Genomic DNA, 22,781 nt, shown 5'->3' with positions numbered 1-22,781 from the left:
TCACAGAGCCGCTGCCGTTACTACGCGTGTACCGTGCTGTACCACGGAGAGTGTTCTCGCTGGATGCATCGCCATCTGGTCACTGGAAAAGTTGTGAACTCAGCCGGTCCGTCATGGACGCCAGCCTTCCCAGCATCACGGTCGTCTTCAAAAGGCGGTGCCTGATCTGCATTCCCCGCTGGGGACGTGGTACAGGAGCCTGAAGACCCACACTCAATGTTTTAGGGACAGTTTCTTCCCCGCGGCCATCAGATGTCTGGATGGACAATGAACCCATGTACACTATCTCACTGTTCCTTTCTTTTTGCTCTCGTTGTGCACAACTTAATTTACACATTGTAATTTATATTTTTAAATTTGTATTGCAGTGTACTGCTGCACAAAGCAGCATATTTCATGACATGCCAGACATATTTCTGATTGTGTTTCTGCCGTTGTTTCTGACAGATTTCAGAACTGCCCCAAGTTATCAGAGATCTATCCAATGGCTTGATGACCTGGGCTGACGTCGAGGCGAAGTACCCCTTATTTGAGGGCCAAGAAACCAGCAAGAAAGAAAATTAACCCTCCCATACCTAGCACAGGTTGGGAGCCAGTACCAGTGGGTAGCTTCGGTGACATCAATCAACAAGGACTGGACAAAGTGTATTAAAGAACCAGTGACTCTCATCCAGCAAACATCAGCCCATTCCTACGACCACAGAACTTCACTGTGTTCTCGGCAATAAAATCTGAAAGGGATTCGAATGACTGTTCTTTCTGCTATTCAACTCTGAGGGCTTCATTGTCACCGAACAGTGGGTTCACAGGCTTGTACAGCACCTAAGCAGGCTCGTCAGCCCAACTAGTCCCTGCTGACTGGTGCCTATTTACACCATAAGGCGTAGGAGCAGAATTAGGCCATTTGGCCCATCAAATCTACTCTGCCATTTCATCATGGCTGATTCATTTTCCCTCTCAGCCCCAATCTCCTGCCTCTTCTCCCGCCCCCACCCAACCCCGGATCCCTTCATGCCCTGACCAATCATGAATCTATCAACCTCTGCCTTAACAGTGGCCTCCACCACTGCCTGTGGCAACAAATTCCATGGATTCACTACTCTTCGGCTCAAAAAATTCCTTCTCAACTCCATTCTAAAAGGACGCCCCTCTATTCTGAGGCTGTGACCTCTGGTCTTAGACTCTCCCACCATAGGAAACATCCTCTCCACATCCACTCTATCAAGACCTTTCACGATTCAATAGGTTTCACTGGGGTCACCCCTCGTTCTTCTGAATTCTAGTGAATACAGGCCCAGATCTATCAAACATTCTTCATATGACAAGCCTTTCAATCCCAGAATCCATTTTCATGAACCTCCTTTGAACTCTCTCCAATTTCAGCACATTCTTTCTAAGATAAGGGGCCCAAAACTGCTCACAGTACTCCAAGTGAGGCCTCACCGGTGATTTATAAAGTCTCAACATTACATCCTTGCTTTTGAAATGAATGCCAACATTACATTTGCCTTCCTCACCACAGACTCTACCTGCAACTTAACCTTTATGGAATCCTGCTCCTAATTTTTTTGTGTTTTTTCTCCATTCAGAAAATAGTCAACCTTTTCATTTCTTCTACCTAAGTGCACGACCATACACTTCCCAATACCTGTACTCCATCTGCCATTTCTTTGCCCATCTGTCCAAGTCCTTCTGTAGCCACTCTACTTCAAAACCACTTGCCCCTCCACCGATCTTCATATCTTACAATAAAGCCATCAATTCAGTCATCCAGGTCATGGACATATAATGTAAACATTGAGCTAGTCCTATTTGCTTGTTTGGCCCATATTCCTCTAAACCCGTCCTATCCAACAACCTGTAAAATTAATTACCTAACAGTTTGCTCTATACACCTACCCTGCTCCGTGGGGAAAATTTGCCTCTCAGGTACCCGTTAAATTTTAAACACAGGAGATTTTGATGTTGGAAATCTAGAACAACGCGCACACGGTGCTGGAGGAACTCAGCCGATCAGGCAGCATCTATGCAGGGGAATAAATGAAGGATCTGGGCCCAAAACATCGACTGTTTTTCCCCTCCATAGATGCTGCCTGACCTGCTGAATTCCTCCAGCATTTTGTGTGTTCCCCTTAAAAATCTTCCCCTCTCACCTTCAACCTGTGCCCTCTATCTAGTTTTTTTTTAAAAAGATTCACAAAAGGTTTTAACTTCTCACCTTACACCTATATCAAGTATTCGACACACCTTGAGGAGAAAGACACTCCACCCTATCTGTGCCTCTTCTCACCTTACAAATTCAGAAAACGTCCTGGTCAGCTTCTGCTCCTTCCCTAAAGCCTCCACGTGCTTGCTGTTGACTGGATGGTTCATAGCCACCTCCCCCTTGGAATTGTAAATGCTCTTCCAGATGCTCCTTAAATATTGAGAGACTCTGGAGGTACTGGTTTCCATTACTGAAAGTCTTGGCAGTTTAGTAGAAACGCTAGTTTGCTTGCAGTTGGGAAGCACAGAGTTCATTAAATTAGTCTTGTTCAGTGGGAGGGGCAGGGCTCCGCGCTCGGCCAATGGCACTGGTGGGGCTCTGGGCTCGCTCAATGGAATGAGCAGGGCTCCAGGTTCGGCCAATGGCAGGGTGATAGAGGGGTAACTGAGGCAAGTGCTGAGTAGTGGTGATTAAACAGGGCAATGGTCTAGACAGACTGCTCTGTCTGGGCTGTACAAGGGGCAAGTCAGACATTTACACATCAGAGCAATAGCATTTTGGGTTGGGGTCTTGTCATGTAAGATAATCTAGTAACTGTTCCTGAATGTGTTCCACATTGTTCCTGAAGGTTGTTACAGCTGAAGGAGGTAGTGTGGATAAGCCCCCACTACTTATTAAATGCTCCCAATGGGGTCAGTCTCAAATGGCCTCTGCCAGCCAAGTCCAGCTCTTGGCTTTCATGTGTGGCTTAGCTACTAAACCCTGCATAAGCATTTCTACTGATGGGAGAAGGGACAAAGGCGGGTTACTGGCACCTTAAAACCAGTTGCTTTCGGTACATGGGGCATATGAGCCACAGTTAGAAACAACAAATCTCAAACCTCCACTGTACACACAGCAGCTGTACCCACTCACAGGGAAGGCTTCGGGAGTAAACTCTGAGGGGGGAAAGTCTAGAGCTGGAATTCCTAAGGCAGTTCTACACTGAGTTCAGTGCTGACTGGCAACTCCTGCGATGTTGCTGGTGCCAAACTCTGTGGGTCTCTGCCGTTCCTTTAGATTCATCATCTGTGTGGAGAAGGGGAGTCTGCCGCACGGGCAACAGCTGGCTCTCCATTTCGTACTGACCAGGCTTGTGTATCATGTGACCATCTAGGATGCAACAACCATAGTCGGAGGGCCTCATGGTAACCACCCAGCTCACTGCCATAAACGGGGTGATTTTGGATGTTCAGATAGAGGGGCTGGTGCAGGAACATGGTACTGAGGTAAACACTTAACCAGTGAATGATGGAGCGGGCTGAGGGGCCTGATCCTGCTGCTATTCCATAGACCAGAGCAAGCCCTTCGACTATGAGGTTGTCCCAGCCCTTTAAGCAACTCCAAAATCAATCTATCTCCTCCCTCCCACATAACCCTGTCTTCCTATCATCCATGTGTCTGGCTAAGAGTCTCTTAAATGCCCCAATGTATCTGCCTCTAACACCACCCTGGCAGTGCATTTGATGCAGCCACCAATCGGGGGGGGACCCTACCTCTGACATTCTCTTCTCCCCCCCCAACCAATACTTTATCCAATCACCTTAAAGTTGTGCCCCTGTCTTGGCCTTATGAGTTTGAGGTGGGAGGGAGGGAGTTGACCATGCAACCATATGAAGCAAAGGGACTTTGCTCTCCAGCTGGTTCATGGAGGATTGGCTTTTATTTGTCATGTGTACATCGAAACGATTCCTGGGATGGCAGGACTTTCATATGAAGAAAGACTGGATGAACTGGGCTTGTACTCGTTGGAATTTAGAAGATTGAGGGGGGATCTGATTGAAACGTATAAGATCCTAAAGGGATTGGACAGGCTAGATGCAGGAAGATTGTTCCCGATGTTGGGGAAGTCCAGAACGAGGGGTCACAGTTTGAGGATAGAGGGGAAGCCTTTTAGGACCGAGATTAGGAAAAACTTCTTCACACAGAGAGTGGTGAATCTGTGGAATTCTCTGCCACAGGAAACAGTTGAGGCCAGTTCATTGGCTATATTTAAGAGGGAGTTAGATATGGCCCTTGTGGCTATGGGGTCAGGAGGTATGGAGGGAAGGCTGGGGTGGGGTTCTGAGTTGGATGATCAGCCACGATCATAATAAGTGGCGGTGCAGGCTCAAAGGGCCGAATGGCCTACTCCTGCACCTATTTTCTATGTTTCTATACAGTGAAATGCATCATTTGTGTCGTGTCAAGTCACAAAGATGTGCTGGGGACGGCCCACAAGTGTCACCACACTTCCAGTGGCACCATAGCATAGCCACAGCTGTCCCACTCTAACCAAGTATCTTTGGGATGTGGGAGGAAATTGGAACACGTGGGATCACAGGGAAAACATCTGAATTCCTACAGACAGCAATGGTAATTGAGCTCTGGTCTTACAGCTGGTTCTGTAAAACGATACCCCCACTGCTATGTTACCCAGGTCCACATAACCTTTTCTGCTGCAGTGTTAATGCTGACATCAGGATGGTGTAAATGAAGTGACCAGGCTTGGGTGTGTCTGTAAGGCAGCCAGGTTTGGTAGCTCAGTAAGGGCTGGATCAGGTCAGATGATTTGAAGGGGTACAGCAGTGCAGTAGAACTCCTTCCCTTCACTAGCAGACTCCCAACTGCCAATTGGGGCAACCTGGTCCAAGGGACAGAACACGGAGTCCGAATGAGCTCTACCAGGCCATTTCCTGGGAGGAGATGGTTGTTATAATGGGTGACTTCAATCTACATATAGATTGGGTGAACCAAATTGGAGGAGGATTTCTTGGAATGTATGCGGGATGGTTTTTTGAACCAATATGTCGAGGAACCAACTAGAGAGCAGGCTATTCTGGACTGGGTTTTGAGCAATGAGGAAGGGTTAATTAGCAATCTTGTCGTGAGAGGCCCCTTGGGTAAGAGTGACCATAATATGGTGGAATTCTTCATTAAGATGGAGGGTGACATAGTTAATTCAGAAACAAAGGTTCTGAACTTAAAGAAGGGTAACTTTGAAGGTATGAGACGTGAATTAGCTAAGATAGACTGGCAAATGACACTTAAAGGGTTGACGGTGGATATGCAATGGCAAGCATTTAAAGATCACATGGATGAACTACAACAATTGTTCAATCCAGTTTGGCAAAAGAATAAATCAAGGAAGGTAGTGCACCCATGGCTGACAAGAGAAATTAGGGATAGTATCAATTCCAAAGAAGAAGCATACAAATTAGCCAGAAAAAGTGGCTCACCTGAGGACTGGGAGAAATTCAGAGTTCAGCAGAGGAGGACAAAGGGCTTAATTAGAAAGGGGAAAAAAGATTATGAGAGAAAACTGGCAGGGAACATAAAAACTGACTGTAAAAGCTTTTATAGATATGTAAAAAGAAAAAGATTGGTTAAGACAAATGTAGGTCCCCTACAGACAGAAACAGGTGAATTGATTTTGGGGAGCAAGGACATGGCAGACCAATTGAATAACTACTTTGGTTCTGTCTTCACTAAGGAGGACATAAATAATCTTCCGGAAATAGAAGGGGACAGAGGGTCCAGTGAGATGGAGGAACTGAGGGAAATACATGTCAGTAGGGAAGTGGTGTTAAGTAAATTGACGGGATTAAAGGCAGATAAATCCCCAGGGCCAGATGGTCTGCATCCCAGAGTGCTTAAGGAAGTAGCCCAAGAAATAGTGGATGCATTAGTGATAATTTTTCAAAACTCTTTAGATTCTGGACTAGTTCCTGAGGATTGGAGGGTGGCTAATGTAACACCACTTTTTAAAAAAGGAGGGAGAGAGAAACCAGGGAATTATAGACCGGTTAGCCTAACGTCGGGGGTGGGGAAACTGCTGGAGTCAGTTATCAAGGATGTGATAACAGCACATTTGGAAAGTGGTGAAATCATCGGACAAAGTCAGGATGGATTTGTGAAAGGAAAATCATGTCTGACGAATCTCATAGAATTTTTTGAGGATGTAACTAGTAGAGTGGATAGGGGAGAACCAGTGGATGTGGTATATTTGGATTTTCAAAAGGTTTTTGACAAAGTCCCACACAGGAGATTAGTGTGCAAACTTAAAGCACACGATATTGGGGTTAAGGTATTGATGTGGATAGAGAATTGGTTGGCAGACAGGAAGCAAAGAGTGGGAATAAATGGGACCTATTCAGAATGGCAGGCAGTGACTAGTGGGGTACCGCAAGGCTCAGTGCTGGGACCCCAGTTGTTTACAATATATATTAATGACTTAGACGAGGGAATTAAATGCAGCATCTCCAAGTTTGCGGATGACACGAAGCTGGGCGGCAGTGTTAGCTGTGAGGAGGATGCAGGGTGACTTGGATAGGTTAGGTGAGTGGACAAATTCATGGCAGATGCAATTTAATGTGGATAAATGTGAGGTTATCCACTTTGGTGGGAAAATCAGGAAAACAGATTATTATCTGAATGGTGGCCGATTAGGAAAAGGGGAGGTGCAATGAGACCTGGGTGTCATTATACACCAGTCATTGAAAGTGGGCATGCAGGTACAGCAGGCGGTGAAAAAGGCGAATGGTATATTGGCATTTATAGCAAGAGGATTCGAGTACAGGAGCAGGGAGGTACTACTGCAGTTGTACAAGGCCTTGGTGAGACCACACCTGGAGTATTACGTGCAGTTTTGGTCCCCTAATCTGAGGAAAGACATCCTTGCCATAGAGGGAGTACAAAGATGGTTCACCAGATTGATTCCTGGGATGGCAGGACTTTCATATGATGAAAGACTAGATGAACTAGGCTTATACTCGTTGGAATTTAGAAGATCTTATTGAAACGTATAAAATCCTAAAGGGATTGGACAGGCTAGATGCAGGAAGATTGTTCCTGATGTTGGGGAAGTCCAAATCAAGGGGTGACAGTTTGAGGATAAAGGGGAAGCCTTTTAGGACCGAGATTAGGAAAAACTTCTTCACACAGAGAGTGGTGAATCTGTGGAATTCTCTGCCACAGGAAACAGTTGAGACCAGTTCATTGGCTATATTTAAGAGGGAGTTAGATATGGCCCTTGTGGCTAAAGGGATCAGGGGGTATGGAGGGAAGGGTGGTGCAGGGTTCTGAGTTGGATGATCAGCCATGATCATACTGAATGGCAGTGCAGGCTTGAAGGGCCGAATGGCCTACTCCTGCACCTATTTTCTATGCTTCTATGTCCTACATAATGACGTGTGCTGTTTTGTTACAATCGAGTTGTGAGGGAGTAAGGAGGGTATTGGAGCAGCAGATGTCTACAGGGACGTCAGAAAGGCATTTTCAGATTCAGATTTATTTATCACATGCGCATCAAAACAACCCGAGGATGTGCTGGGGGCAGCCCACAAGTGTTGCCACACATTCTGACGCCAATACAGCATGTCCAACGTTCAGCAGGCCAGCACGATGCAGAATAACCCAAGGGTGGTGGAAGCAGCAGCAGCCAGACAGTCCCCTGATCTATTAGTTTGCGATACCGTGCTGGCTGAGTAGGCACTTCAAGCCGGGCTACCCCAGCAACCCCTGACAAACCCACACCGAATCGCAGGACCATTTGCAATGACCAATGAACCTGGCCGGTAGGTCTTCGGACTGTGGGAGGCAACCAGAGCACCTGGAGAAAACCGGTATGTTCTCCCACTGGAATCCTCACAGAACGATGCTGGAAATTAACTGGAACGCTCTGAGCTGTAATGGCATCATTGCTACGCTACTGTGGCACCCAAACACACAGAAGTCTCCAACCCCAGGGCACTGCCTCCGGGCCTCATCCGTGGCCCCAGACTCCAGTTTGGCCTGGATTCTCAAACCCTGAGATGTCAAGTCTGTAACCGCCACCCCCCCCCCCCCCGCCCAGCTGTTGGAGACTGGAGGCGTTTGGCAATGTCTTTTATGGTAGGCTGGTCCACAAGAGAGGTTGCATGAGATCCAGTGAGTGGCAAATTGGATCCAGACTTGGTGTAGTCAGAGAAGACGAGGGTTGTTCTGATGATGTCTGTGTCCATTGGTGTTTTGCAAGGCTCAGTGCTGGGACTTCTGTGATAAGACTCTTGAATCTGCTCTGCTATCCCAGTATGGCTGATTTATTACCCCTCTCAACCCCATTCTCTGTGACCTTTGATGCCCTGACTAATCAGGAGCCGAACAACCTCTGCTTTAAATATACTCAATGATTTGGCCTCCACAGGCATCCCTGGCAATGAATTCCACAGATTCAGCACCCTCTGGCTAAAGAAATCCCTCCTCATTCTGTTCTCAAGGGATGTCCCTCCATTCTGAGGCTGTGACCTCTGCTCCTAGACTCCCCCACTTTAGGAAACATCCTCTCCAAGTCCACTCTATCCGTGCCTTTCAATGTTCGATAGGTTCCAATGAGATTCCCTCCCTCATTCCTCTCAACCTCAGTGAGAAGAGGCCCAGAGTCATCAAATGTTACTCATAGATTAACCCTTTCATTCCCAGAATCATACTCATGAACCTCCTCTGGACCAGTTTGTATATAAATGATTTGGATGAAAATGTAGGTGGGGCCATTCAGTGCAGATGTGGGATCACAAGTCACGACTCCCACTGACCTGCTTTGGTGCTCCTGTTGTTAATGTAGAGCTCATCGGATTAAACAGGGGTAGGGCTCTTAGTCAAGTCTTTACTGCCGTCTGTGGACCATAGACTCAAAGAATCTCAACACATTTAATTCCTCAAGTTTGTTTATTTAGTGAAGAAATTTGACAAAACAAGGCAGGAGTTCAGCTTTACTTAGAATACATTTTCGAATACTCAATCCTTTGACCTGTTCAAAGAGTCTTCCATTAGCAGTTTAGGAATTGCTGGAGGAACTCAGCAAGTCAGGCAGCCTCTACGGAGAGGAATACACAGTTGCCATCTCGGGCCAAGACTCTTATTCAGGACCGTTCACCTGTCCCTTCCCAGCTTACTTTGTCTCCTCTCCCCCACCCACCTATCGTCTGTCAGCTTGTTCTCCCTCCCCTCCCCACCTTATTCTGGCTTCTTCCCCTTTTCCAGTCTGATGTTTCGGGCCAAGACTCTTCATCGACAGTTCATTCCCCTCGGTTGACAGTGCCTGGCCTGCTAAGTTCCTCCATTTTGTGAGTGTTGCTCCGGTTAGAAATGCTGCCTGTGTCCAGCTAGAAAGAATGAACGGGAGAGTCTCGTCGCTCTAACGCCAACCCTGGATACCACGTGAATAAGGTGGGCAATGAGATATCCTGGGATATTTTAGAAGGATTGGGGATAAGGAAGTGAGCTGGCCCTGATACCAAAGAATAGGATGAGGAGAGACGCAGGATTGTAACTCAGGGTGGGGAGCCACAGCTCCTGCTGGTTCCAAAGCTGCAGAGCACAGATGGGTTGAGCTGTATCTGTTACTTAATGTTGCAGGTTTATGAAGCTCTGCAGTATTGCATACAGTTCTGGTCACCCCATTATAGGAATAACGTCGAGGCTTTGGAGAGGGTGCAGAAGGAGTTTACCAGGATGGTGCCAGGATTAGAGGGCGTCTGCTGGAACGAGAGGTTGGACAAAGTTGGGTGTTTTCTCTGGTGCGTCAGAGGCTGAGGGGAGACCTGATAGAGGTTTATACCATTATGAGAGGCATAGATAGACAGGCAGTATCTTTTTTCCCCAGGGTTGAAATATCTAATACGGGAGGGCGTGCATTTAAGGAGAGAGGGAGGGCAAGTTGAAAGGAGATGTGAGGGGCAAGTATTTTTAGAGTGGTGGGTGTCTGGAATGTGTTGCCTGGGGTGGTGGTAGAGACAGAGACATCAGAGACGTTTAGATAGGCACATGAATGTGAGGGATATGGACATGTGTAGGCAGAAGGGATTAGTTTAGTTAGCCATTTGATCATTAATTGGTTGGGCACAACACTGTGGGCTGAATGGCCTGTTCTGTTACATTCTCACTTGAATGCCCACCACCCTCGGTGTGGAAAAGGTCCCCTCTAAATCTGTCCCCCACCTCAATGAGGAACCGATGAGACCCGAGATGCTGGAATCTGGTCTTGCCCCAAACATCGACCATCTATCTCTTTCCACAGATGCCACCTGACCCACCGAGGTCACCAGCATCCTGTTTGGCACCGGGAGAAGAGGGCCACAACGGACTGGCGTCATGAGTGACGACCTACACCAGGGTGTTAGACCCAGGGTTGAGAAAGGGTTAACCGGGTTGGTAATTGAGGTTCGTTTAGAGGAGAGAGTGATGGAGTCTTTAATGTGGTTGGAGGCCACTACAGTAGTGTAGCTGTCAGCGCTCTGAGTGTTCGGAGTTCGCGGTTCACTCCAGCTCCATTTGTACGTCCTCCCCATGGAAAACATGGTTTTCTCCAGGTGCTCCGGTATCACAACAGTGATGGTGCAGATAGACTTTGAGAGACATTTAGGGATAATAGAAAAATGCAGAGCTCGGGAGAGGGAAGGGATAGGTTGGTCTTACAGTAGGTTAGAAGGTCAGCACAACATTATGGGCAGAATGGCCTTTTACTGTGCTGTAATGTTTTGTGTCTTAAGTGGTTTAGTTGAATCTAAAGGGTCTTAAATTTGAACACAGCAGACCACGACCTGAAAATTCATTGAGATTTGAGTTGAGAAAATTCATTGAGGAAAGAGTTGTGAATTAAACCCAGACGGATGAGGAGGCCGAGTCACTGGGTACATTTAAAGTGGAGGGTGATAGGTTCTTGATTAGTCAGTGCACTGAAGGTTACGGGGAAAAGGAGGGAGAATGGGGTTGAGGAATAATTAATCAACCATATGGAACGGAAGAGCAGACTTGATGGGCCAAATGGCCTAATTCTGCTCCTTGGTCTCGTGGTATAAAAGCAGAACTTAACGTACTACAGAAAACGGGTGAACAGTGGCTTCTTCACTGGGTGAGAGAGCAGAGCCAGCCCGAGGGGCTCAGTTGCTGAACCCCTGGGTGTGTCCTTCAGCACAACAGCTTGAGGGAGGAGTTGCCGGAACAGGAGAAGGCCGGGAACACAGGTTCCGTGAAGGTGGTCTGGAAGGTGTAGAGGTGCCGTGGGCAGTCACCGACCTGGTAAAAGGACACGGTCCCCCCCTCATAGTCCAGCTGGACGCGGATCCGGCTGACGGCGGGGAATTCGCGCAGGTAGGTCTGCTGGTTCCTGTGGCAGGCGGTCAGGGCGCCGCGGTAGAAGTACAGGCACCATGACTTGGCGCTGTTGGTGAAGTGGGACTGCAGGCCGCCCCGGTCGATACTCCCGTAAGCCACCCCCACGCCCCAGGCAACACCGCCCGTCTTCAGGTCCCAGGAGTGGCAGCCGGCCGTGAAGCTTTGCGCGCAAAGGATCTGGTGCATGTTCTCGAACATCTTAGAGTTGTGCCAGGAGTTCTCTCCCATGTAACCAAACATCACCGTCTTCTCATCTTCGGACACATTTAGGAGCCAGTAGGCAGAGTCTGGGTCCAGGGTCAGCGAAGACCACTGATCTAGGGGAGGGAGGATGAGCAGAAAGTGTTAGATCCACCAGAGTGATTGTTGCCCCAGGACCTGTGACCAGATCCCTTGTGTCACTGGCTTTATCTGTCTTTGTTTATCTGTACCTACACACCCCTGTATCCCATAACTTGCCTGTACCCCGATCCTTGGGTTGGCTGGCCGCGGTTATCATAATGCTATTACAGCGTGGCGACCCAAGTCCAATTCCAGCTCTGAGGAGTTTGTACCTTCTCCCCATGACCACGTGGGTTTCCTCTGGGTGCTCCGGTTTCCTCCGACTGTGCCAAGACTCACCGGTTAGTAGGTTAATCGGTCCTGCGATTAGGCGAGGGTTAGATGGGTGGATTGCTGAGTTGGATATTATTGTTATGGCTGAAGAGATCAAGGTACATGGGCAGAACACAGGAACGGGGTAATGAATGCGGATAAAGAACCACGATCAAGTGGCACAGTAGCGTAGTGGTCAGCACAACACTTTAACAGTACCAGCAACCCGGGTTCACGGTCTGTAAGGAGTTTGTACCTTCTCACCTTGACCATGTGGGGTTCCTCTGGGTGCTCCAGTTTCCTCCCACAGTCCAAAGACTCACCGGTTGGTCACATGGGTGTAATTGGCCAGCATGGGCTGGAGGGCCTGTTACTGGGCTGTATCTCTAAATAAATATTTTACTGTGTTTAACTACGTTCGGATTCCCAACCTGGGGTCCACAGACTCCTTGCTTCATGGTATTGGTCCATGATATGGGAAAGGTGGGGAACCCCTGCTCTAAACCTTTCCTTTCCAACTACCACCTTAAGGCTGATTTATACTTGTGCCTTAAATGGTCTCTACACCAAACCCTACGCAGTAGCCTAACGCGCACCTCTCCCAAAATGTAACTACACGTCGCGGTGTCGCAGACCGAACAACTGTGACTGGTCCGCTTGGTAGCATCGCATTTCCTCCTATGCTGCAATAGCTTCCCATTGGGCGACTGAAGGGCAGGGAAGGAACTCTGGCTACAATGCTTTCCATAAAGCTTTACAGACCTCCGAAATTATGGAGGACCCTGTGCTTGACGCCAGTTTGTAGCTGCTACAGCCTGTTGACTTCCACCTGAAGCTAAAACTCGAATGGTGATTGCCAGTCTCTGAGTATACTGTGCGTACACTGATGCGAAATAAATGTTTGGAGACGATGAACCAAGTCGTCAGATCTACCTGCCGACATCCGAAAATATTTGAAATGCATTTCCTCGTCCATGTCTCTCAGCGCCCGGAAAAGCACAGAAAATTCACCCTCCTTCAGTTTCAGTCGCCATTGTTTGAAGTTTGAGTTTCTTTGTATTGAGTTTCAACACGAAGAAACTCAACACAGTGGCATAGAAACCCCACCGCCAAGTAGCATTTAGGCGGTGAATTGCAGAGAGACGCAGACACACCAACGCACAAGTATAAATGCTCACAACGGCGTAGCCCAGTTGCGTAGGCTACAGCGTAAGCTAGTATGCACAAGTATAAATCAGCCTTTACAGTTATTGATGTCCAGACCTCAAACACCTCCTCTGGTTGATCCTCTGTCTTTAAAAGATCTCTTCCCTCAGCTTTAACCACTTTTCTTTAGTTCTCGATTCTCCAACCCTGGGAAAAGGTCTCTGCACCTTCATCTCAAGGCTTCAGAAGGTCACAACTCCTTCTCCTACGCTCCAACGATAATGTAGGTTGGTAGGTTGGATTGGCTACAGTGAAGTTCCCCCAGAGTTGCAAACTCTGGGAATGTGGGGAAAAAAATTGTAATTATGGGGTTGTTGATGATCCGCATGGACTCGATGGGTCAAAGTGCCTATTTCTGAGCTACGTGTCCACTCTATCTAGGCTTCTCAATATTTGGTAGGTTTGATATTTTCAGCTGCAAACAGAGGACTTTACAAAACTGACCCAAGCCCAGGAACAGGTCCCAGAGATGTACCCTGAAACTTGGTTCCCACTCGTTATTTCTAATCGACGTCTAATTTCTCTCTCTAGTTCCCCCCTGCACAGGGCTCCGCAGATCCACAGAGCCAGAACCCTCAGTGTAAGGGGAGACAGTACTGTCCTGCTCTTTAAGCCCATCCATAGAATTCCCACTACCTGATTACTGTAGCCTACATCGCTGCCCCTTAGACGGGTCCAGCGCACCGCCGCTCGTTTCCCCCACCGGCACCCTGAGGACGTCGCCTACCTGTTGTTCCCAGGATGGCTGAGTGGTACGTGAAAGAACTTCTCAGCCTTTTCCTGATGGCCTCTGGCGCACTGTACAGATTCAGGACAAGCTTCGGGACGTCGGGCACCACTTTCTTCTGTTCTGCTGCGATTCTGCATCGAAGGAGGCAAAATCGTCCATCAGTCCGTGTCAAGTTTATTGTCTATTTCACTCGGGTACAATCAAAGACCTACTTGCAGCAGCATTACAAGCCCATAGCATCCTATAAGCAGCACTCACAAGAAAAACAATGTTTAAAAGATGGCCACTGAGTTATTAGGAGTTATTGTCAATTGGCTGTGGCTGCTTTCTGGAGCATAGGAGGGTGATAGGGGTGTGTAAAATCATGAGTGGGGAAAAGATAAGGTGGACCGTCACAATCTTTATCCCCAGGGTAGTAGGGTCTAAAACTTGGAAGCTACAAGTAATCAGACCATAAAAGCCACTGGCGTTTAGGGCAACAATGAAGGTCGTCCATCTCTAACTGTGTTCAGGGCTTCCTTCATCACGCCAGTCCTGGATGGAGACTCAGGAATACCGTCACGCACAGAAGTAGAAGGGTTCTTCACCGCCGTTTCCAAACAGTGCTGTTAGCCAGGAGCTGAATCCCCAAACCCGGTCGACCAGTGGACCACTCCTAGCCTGGTCTCTACCCTTTGGCCTGTTTGGCGTGGGTGCCCCAGGTCTCTGGTACTGTGAAGCATTGTGCCAACCACTATTATTGTGCTGAACCCAAGTATATGTACCGTCAGACAATAAACTTGAACTGGGGGGGGGGGGAGCAGAGGTTTAGGGAAAGATTTAGAGGGGACCAGCGAGGCAACTTTTCCCACACAGGGTGAATGGAACGAGCTGCCAGAGAGGTGGGGTGGCAAGGGCAGGGGCAGGTAGAATGAGAGTTTAAAACTCTTTGGACGAGGTGCACAGGTAGGAAAAGTTTAGAGGGACGTGGCTGAATAGGACTAGCTCTGAAGGGTGTCTTGGTTAGCATGGAGCAGTCGGGCCGAAGAACCAGTTTCTGTGCTGTGTGACTTGGACTCGGAAAAGATGCCATTCGGTACATCAGGTCGCTGCTATACCCAGAGATATCCCATTCCCCAGCGACACCGGAGATGGGGATCAAACCAGGGTCTCAGCAACTTTGCTCACTATCCTGGAGGCTGCGTGACCCCCGAACAAGATTCACAGAGTCAGGACACTTGCAGTGTACAGGGAGATGGGGCACTTCACCAACTCTGACAGAGAGGTATCGTGCGCGGCAGAGGTCGTGATGGAATGGTACTTACTTCAGGAGGAGCTGACTGGAGCCCTGCGTGGTGGGAAAACAAAGAGAAGTTAGACAACGATTAGAAATGGCGAGCGGGAACAGAGTATCAGAGCACATCTCTGGGACCTGTTCCTGGGCTTAAGTCACAGTATCATTGGTTTTAGAGATACAGGCAACTCTGGCCCAACGAGTCCACTGCCACGTGACCAACCCGTAGTCTTTGGAATGTGGAGGAAACCCACACGGTCAAGGGGAAACACGGGCAGCAGATACCATAAAAGTGCTGTGCAAAGCACTATGCCCCTGTGCCACCAAATCACCCGTACCTACCAACACTTCGTCCCGCTCACCTGCATTTGACCCTGAACTCCGTGCCCACTGGCTCTTCCCTGGGAGACGGACCTCGTACATTCACCCAGTTTGTGCCCCTCACCTGTTAACAGACCTCTGAAAGGCCACCTGTCAGTTTCCTTTGCTGCCTGCTTGTTATAACTTGAGTGCCCGCGTCCCCATAACAAGTCCTAGCCTGCCTCGACGTCTCCTCTCACTGTGACAAGCCTTCACACTTTGATGTGCAGAGTGGATGGGATAAAGGGCTTATTCCTGTGATGTACATCTCTGAGCTAGTCGTAAACTGGGTTATTATTGTCACATGTACCAACGTTCAGTGTAAAACTTCCATCCATACACAAAGGGTGTGCTGGCATTACGGAGCATCCAGAACAGGGGTTCCCAACCGTTTTATGCCTTGGACCCCTCCCATTAACCCAGGGGTCCGTGCGCCCCAGGTTAGGAATCTGTGGTTCATAGGAGGTTTATGAGAACGATGCCGGTAGTAAATGCAGCCCAGTCCATCGCGGGTAAAGCCTTCCCAACCATTGAGTAAATCTACACGGTGTTGTCGCAGGAAAGCAGCATCCATCATCGGGGACCCCCACCACCCAGGTCACGCTCTCTTCTCGCTGCTGCCATCAGGAACAGGAGCCTCGGGACCCACACCACCAGGTTCAGGAACAGTTACCACCCCTCAGCCATCAGGCTCTTGAACCAGAGGGGATAACTTCACTTGCCCCATCATTGAAATGTTCCCACAAACTATGGACTCACTTTCAAGGATTCTTCATCTAATGTTCTCTATTTATTGTTTGTTTGTTCATTTACTTATTATTTATTACTTTTTGTATTTGCAGGGCTCATTGTCTTTTGCACACTAACTGAACACCCCAGCTGACACGGGCTTTCAATGATTCTATTACAGTTATTATTCTATTATTGATTTATTGAGTTTGTCTGCAAGAAAATTAATCTCAGGGTTACACAGAGTGACAGATATGTACGATAATAAGTTTATTTTGAACTCTGAGTAAAAGAGTTAACAAAAGAGTGGTAGCCGTGTGGAACGAGCTTCCAGCAGAAGTGACTGAGGCAGGTTCGATGTTGTCATTTAAAGTCAAATTGGATAGATATATGGACAGGAAAGGAATGGAGGGTTATGGGCTGAGTGCAGGTGGGTGGGACTAGGTGAGAGTAAGATTTTGGCATGGATTAGAAAGGCCGAGATGGCCCGTTTCCGTGCTGTAATTGTTATATGTTGACTGTTTGACGACTCTGGGTCTGTACTCACTGGAGTTTATAAGAACGATGGGGGGATCTCTTTGATCTACTGAATATTGAAAGGCTTAGATCGAGTGGATTTGGAGAAGATGTTTCAGATAGTGGGTATTCTAGGACTAGAGGGCACAGCCTCAAAATAGAGAAACATCTCTTTAGAATAGAGACAAGGAGAAATTCCTTTAGTCGGGGCTGGAAGGGTAAATCTGTAGAATTCATTGCCACTGACGACTGTGGAGTAGTTTCAAAACAGAGATTGATAGGTATTTAAATTAATAAGGGCGTCAGAAGTTATGGGAAGAAGGCAGGAGACTGAGGTTGAGCGGGACAATAAATCAGTCAAGATAGAATAGTAGACCATGCTCGATGGGCTGAATGGACTAATTCTGCTCCTACAGATTTCCCCACATTGAGGCAGTACATGGGAGAATGATAACAATGCAGAATAAAGTGTTGCAGTCACAGAGAAAGGGCAATGCAGGCAGGCAGCAAGGTGCAAGGCCATGGCAAGGTACATTATGAGGCCAAGAGTCGATTTTAATGGCACTAGGGACCACTCAATAGTCTTATAACAGTGGGATAGAAAGTGTCCTTGAGCCTGGTGGGATATGCCTTCAGGTTTTTGTACCTTCTGCTCTGCCTGACGAGGGGGGAGAACGTTGGGGAGGGTGGAATCTTTGAATATGCTGGCTATTTTACTGAGGCACTATCTTACTGAGGAGTGGTGCGTTTGGGATGGATCACAGCATGAGGGTGATGTGAAACTGCGGGTCTCCTACCTGGATGAACGGCAGGGGACCGCTCTGTACCAGACTGCGGGTCTCGTCGTCGATGAGCCTGATGCGATCCATCCGCTCCATCAGCTCCTCAAAACTCTTGCTGCTCTCGGCCAACACCTTCTCCCCCTCCTGGTCGATAGCCTTCAGCGCACATTCCTCGTCCGCCTCCAGGCTCCTCCTCCACTCCACGAACTTCTTCGACAGGTTCCCCTTCAGCTGACCGACCTGTGTCTGAAATTCCAAACCATGGGACTCATTACAAAGTCTGAGACGGGGCAGTGAAGGTGGTGTTGTTCAATACGAAGTGTGTACAATATTCCGGTGTGGTCCCACCAACGACTACCCGGCCAACGAGGGAATGGGAGCAGTTAGCAGTTTGACAAAGCGACGTGGAAGTTGCAAAATGCAGAGCAGGAAGACATGCTGGGCAGATCAGGTCGTTGCGCTGGCCTTCGGATCTGTCTGACCTCCACACACATGGACCACCCACCCCAAAACCCCTCCTTCGTGGACCACACTGCTTGGGAAGACCAGTCCTGAGGAAGGTCGCAGTCCAGAATGTTGACTGGTTACTCTTTTCCATAGATGCTGCCAGGCCTGCTAAGTTCCTCCAGCATTTTGTGTGTGTTGTTTTGGTTAAAGCAACCCTTCCCAGACACTCTCTGTCCCCCCCCCCCCACCCTTCAGCCTGAAAGTACAAAAGCTTGATTTACTACCGGGCTCAAGCATGGCTTTTATACTTCCGATGCAGTAAGAAACTGGGCAGAGATGGGTGGGAAAGGTTACAGGCCGGAGAAGGCATCTGACAGGAGAGTGGTCCACGGGAGAAAGGAAAGCAGGAGGGGACACCAGATGGGTAGGCGAGAAGAAGGGAAGGGATAAGAGATGAGCCAGGATGGGGAATGGAAAAAGAGAGGTGAGGGGGGAGAAGTGACCAGTATTTAGAGAAATTGACGTAATTGTCATCGGAATACGAGGTGTTGCTCCTCCAACGTGACAGTGGTCTTACTGTGTCAGAATTGTAGTGAGAAGTAGAATTAAAATGGCTGGCCACCAGGAAACCCCAGCTGCGTCAGACGGAACTAACGGGTGTGTTGCCTTCTTGTGTTTTGGATTGGGTGGGTGGGGAGGGAAAGGCTTGTTCCCTCCTCAGAACCGCGAGGTAATCATTTCTCTAACATTACAAAGTACATAGCAGGCACTCAGACCCCCATGGGAAAATATCCATGGAGTTCCCGGCATGACATCGGCACTCCAGACCTGAGGAATGCCACTTGGGAAACTGAATGGCACGGAGCATCTCCAAGGACCCAGCTCCACCTACCTTCACGTCGGATTCTGATAGCGCCACGTCTTGCTGCTTGAAGTGACAATTTTGTTGGATTATCCGCAGATTTTCAACTTCTTTCTTCAGCTTTTCCTGCGGGAGGAAGAATTAAAGGGCACTTAGCAGAAGTAGGCCATCCAGCCCCGGAGTCTGTTCCATCACGTGTGATTTACTATCCCTCTCAACCCCACCTTTAATGCCCTGAACCCATCAGCCTCTGCGGGTGGTGGACAGAGCGCAGGGGCTGTGCAGTGATGTGCAGGAGCGAAGGAGCCGCAGAGATTGATGGACCTAATATTCCATGGGCACATCCCTCCCCACCATCGGTGGTGTCTACAGGAGGCAACATCCATCATCACAGATCCTCACCACCTGGACCATGCCATCTTCTCACAGCTACCACTGGGCAGGAGGTACAGAAGCCTGAAGTCCCAGGTTCAGCGACAGTGACTTCCCTTCAACTATCCAGTTCTTCAGATGACCTGCACATCCGCAATCCAGTAACACCACGACCACTTCGATCACTCTGCACCGAGGTGGACCTCATGGACTCTGTCCCCACTCGTGTCCTTCCCTGTCCTTCCCTTCAACCACTCAGTTCTGGAACCCACTGGCACAACCCCCAATGACTACAGCCTGAAGATCGACGTTTCGCTCGACTGGTCACATGCATATCGAAACATTCAGCGAAATGTGTCCTGTGATGTGCTGGGGGGGGCAGCCCACAAGTGTCACCAAGCAACAGGGCATGGCCGCCCACTAACCCTGACCCTTATGTCTTTGGAATGTGGGGGGGGGGGCATCGGAGCACCCGGAGGAAACCCACGTGGTCAAGGGGAGAACGAACAAACCCCTCTGAATCAGGATCACTTCATTGCCAGTCTGTGAAACAGACCAGAATTGATCGTGGTTCGGTGCCAAACATAAAACACAGGACAATACCAGAACAAACAACACAATAGCAACCAACGATAGTGTAAACAGCCATGAGCAATCAACAATTAGCAGAACGGTCACATGTGCAAACTCAATAATCAAACTGAAATAAATGTGAAAATATGGACAGACTCAATAACTATCAACACAACAAGGAGAGCAGTAAAGACCGCCGAATGCAGGGGTTCCCAACATGGGATTCACAGACTCCTTGCTTAATGGTCCTCGGCACTAAGGTTGGAAACCCCGATTTACCGGATGGCGTGCAGGGACAGTGTAGGGGATTACAGCTGAGTGGGTTTTGTTGGAAAGCTGGATTTCTTCGGAGGTGATGTGTCGCCCTGGTGGCATGGACAGATGCAGGAGTTTGGTAACACTTTGATCACTTTGCACCCAGATAGACTTTTCTTTTGCTCCAAGTGTGTTCTTTCTTGTAAAAAAAAAGCATTATTTACACTTCAGTTATGCTTTTTCCTTGTGAAAGCTGCTTCTCTGATTCTGTGTGCCTGTAATGCTGTTGCTAGTAAGTTTTTCATTGCCCCTGCGCAGACACGTACTTGCGTGGCTGACGATAAACTTGACCTTGGAATCACACACTAATACATACACTTGTCGAAGTGCCCATACACTCGGTGGCTGCATTATTAGATACACCAGCTCGTTAATGCAAATATCTAATCAGCCGCTCATGTGGCAGCAACTCAGTGCGTAAAAGCATGCAGACCGGGTCAAGAGGTTCAGTTGTTCAGAGTAGACATTAGAATGGGGGAAGAAATGTGATGGAAGTGACTCTGACTGTGGAATGATTACTGGTGCCAGATGGGGTGGTTTGAGTATGTCAGAAACTGCCGATCTCCTGTGATTTTCACACGACACTCTCCAGAGTTTACAGAGAATGGTGCGAGAAACAAGAGAAAAATCCGGTGAGCGGCAGTTCTGTGGGTGAAAACGGCTTGTTGGTGAGAGAGGTCAGAGGAGAATGGCCAGACTGGTTCAGTCCGACAGAAGGCGACAGTAACTCTACTAACCACCTGTTATAACAGCGGTCTGCAGAAAAACATCTCCGAACGCACAACTGAAGTGTGTGAGCTACCGCAGAAGATGACGAACGCGTACTCAGTGGCCACTTTATTAGGTACAGGAGCCGTCTAATAAAGTGGCCAGAATAACCGTTCTGTAGTAACGCTCGCAAAAGTCCCGTACTCCTACGAATTTATTATCATTTTGCCTTGATTTGCATTTCTCCAAGCCTCCAGTCGTTTACCTTACGAGAAAGAAGTTTCACCTGGCCAGGACCCGGCCCGGCTTACCTTGATGTTCGCCCGCGCCGTCTCCAGACTGACCAGGGTGTGGACCGTGTGCCTGCCCGTGGCGGTACAGGGGCCGCACACACACTCGCCGTCCTCCTCGCAGTAGAACTGCAGCGGCCGCCCGTGCTCGCTGCACAGCCCCCGGTCTCCGTCCGCCTCCCGCGGCTGCCCACCGGCGGTGGGGAGCTGGGCTTCGGGGGCGGACGGCGCCTCGGCTCCGACCGGGGTTCCCGGGTCGCTGTGACCGCGGGGGCATTCCACCTCCGTCCGCAGCTCGGTGCCGAAGTAGCGGCCGCACTTGGAGCAGAGGCGGCCGGCGTCCGGGCACGGCGAGCGGCACACGGCGCACTCGGGCTCGGGCTCCCGAGGTGCCTCCGCTCCCTCCATGTCCCCGGGGCGTGAGGAGGAGAGCAGCGGTGCAGAACGGTTCGTGTCCCGGGGACGCAACTGGAGGGCGGGACAGGGCGGGGGTTAGCCCTTCGCAAGCCTCACCGGGCAGGCTCTAGGGAGGCGTGGCTGGGGTTCACAGGGGAGGGCAAAGGGAAGGAAAGGGTGTGAGTGAGGGACAGGCTGGGATGTCAGACCGGGGACTGCAGACGCTGGGATCCGCAGCAACACGCAAACCGCTGGAGGAGAGCGGCGGGTCGACCCGTGTCTGTGGGGGTCGGGACCACGCATCAAGAGTTATATAAGCCGTACGGCCCGGGAACAGGCCCTTCGGCCCAACCGGTCCCTGATGCCCATCCGAGTCAGTCCCATTTACCAAGCGCATGGACAATATCTCGCTAAACCGTTCCCGTGCAAAGACCAGAAAACCTGCCGATGCGGGGAAGTCCAAAGCAACTCACACAGAATGCTGGAGGAACTCAACCGGTCAGGCAGCATCTCTAGAGGTGAATAACACAGTCGAGGTTACTAGCCGAGACCCTTCATCAGGACATGAAGGGCCTCGCCCGAAACGTCGACTGTTGCCTCTTTTCAATAGATGCTGAGTTCCTCCGCATTTTGCGTGCGTTGTTCCAGCCGGGTACCCCCCCTCCCCATCTGAACAGGAAAGATATCAATAGGATTGAAAAAGTACAGAGAAAATTTACAAAGCTTAAGAGGCTCTCAGATGAAAGCAAAGTGGAGGGGTACGTGGGAGGGGAGGGTTGGATTCATCTTGGAGGCGAGAAGGTCAGTATAGTATTGTGGGCCGAAGGGCCTGTACTGCGCTGTACTGTTCTTTGTTGCCAGCACTTGAGCACCTGAGTTGGTCAGGGTCGATGGTAGATCTTGCGTCCTAGCCGGCCACGTTGTATACTCAACCCTGGGCAGTACAACATGGAGAGCGAGCTGGTGCCATGTAGCAGGCACCCCCTCTCCACACATCTGATGAACCCAAAGGAACGGCAGAGACCGATACAGTTTGGCACCGGCGGTGTGGCAGAAGGTGCCCGTCAGTGTTAAACAGAATGTACTGCCTTAGGGACTCCAGCTCCGGATTTCCCCTCGGGATTTATAACTAACGCCTTCCCCACGAAGCAGCGGAGGTTTGAGATCAGAGTTTCCCTTCTAGAGGAGCTGTCAACCCCGGCTGACGAGCCCCGTCTGCCCGAAGCGACAGTTTTAAGGCGCCAGTAACCC

General features: G+C 49.4%; 2 protein-coding genes across 2 annotated transcripts in view; one reads left to right on the top strand and one right to left on the bottom strand.

Annotated features, from left to right (window-relative positions):
* The window catches only part of gars1 (glycyl-tRNA synthetase 1), a 38,019-nt gene extending 37,284 nt beyond the window's left edge, over window positions 1-735 (top strand). Inside the window, exon 17 of the mRNA XM_063042434.1 lies at window positions 448-735. Coding sequence (XP_062898504.1) covers window positions 448-564 — 117 coding nt within the window. The 3' untranslated portion in view covers window positions 565-735. The remainder of the gene's footprint in view (window positions 1-447) is intronic.
* Window positions 736-8,924: 8,189 nt separating this feature from the next.
* LOC134343676 (E3 ubiquitin-protein ligase TRIM7-like) lies at window positions 8,925-21,586 on the bottom strand. The gene is made up of 6 exons (XM_063042433.1): window positions 21,156-21,586; window positions 18,907-19,002; window positions 17,583-17,813; window positions 15,212-15,234; window positions 13,905-14,038; window positions 8,925-11,694 (listed from the first exon to the last, which is right to left on the bottom strand). The coding sequence occupies exons 1-6, from the start codon at window positions 21,540-21,542 to the stop codon at window positions 11,171-11,173; spliced, it is 1,395 nt and encodes a 464-aa protein (XP_062898503.1). The 5' UTR covers window positions 21,543-21,586; the 3' UTR covers window positions 8,925-11,170.
* Window positions 21,587-22,781: the final 1,195 nt, after the last annotated feature.

This window comes from Mobula hypostoma, chromosome 3, assembly GCF_963921235.1.
Source record: "Mobula hypostoma chromosome 3, sMobHyp1.1, whole genome shotgun sequence".
Lineage (NCBI taxonomy): Eukaryota > Metazoa > Chordata > Chondrichthyes > Myliobatiformes > Myliobatidae > Mobula > Mobula hypostoma.
The sequence above is the reverse complement of the archived record's forward strand: the minus strand, read 5'-3'. Positions and strand labels throughout refer to the sequence as shown.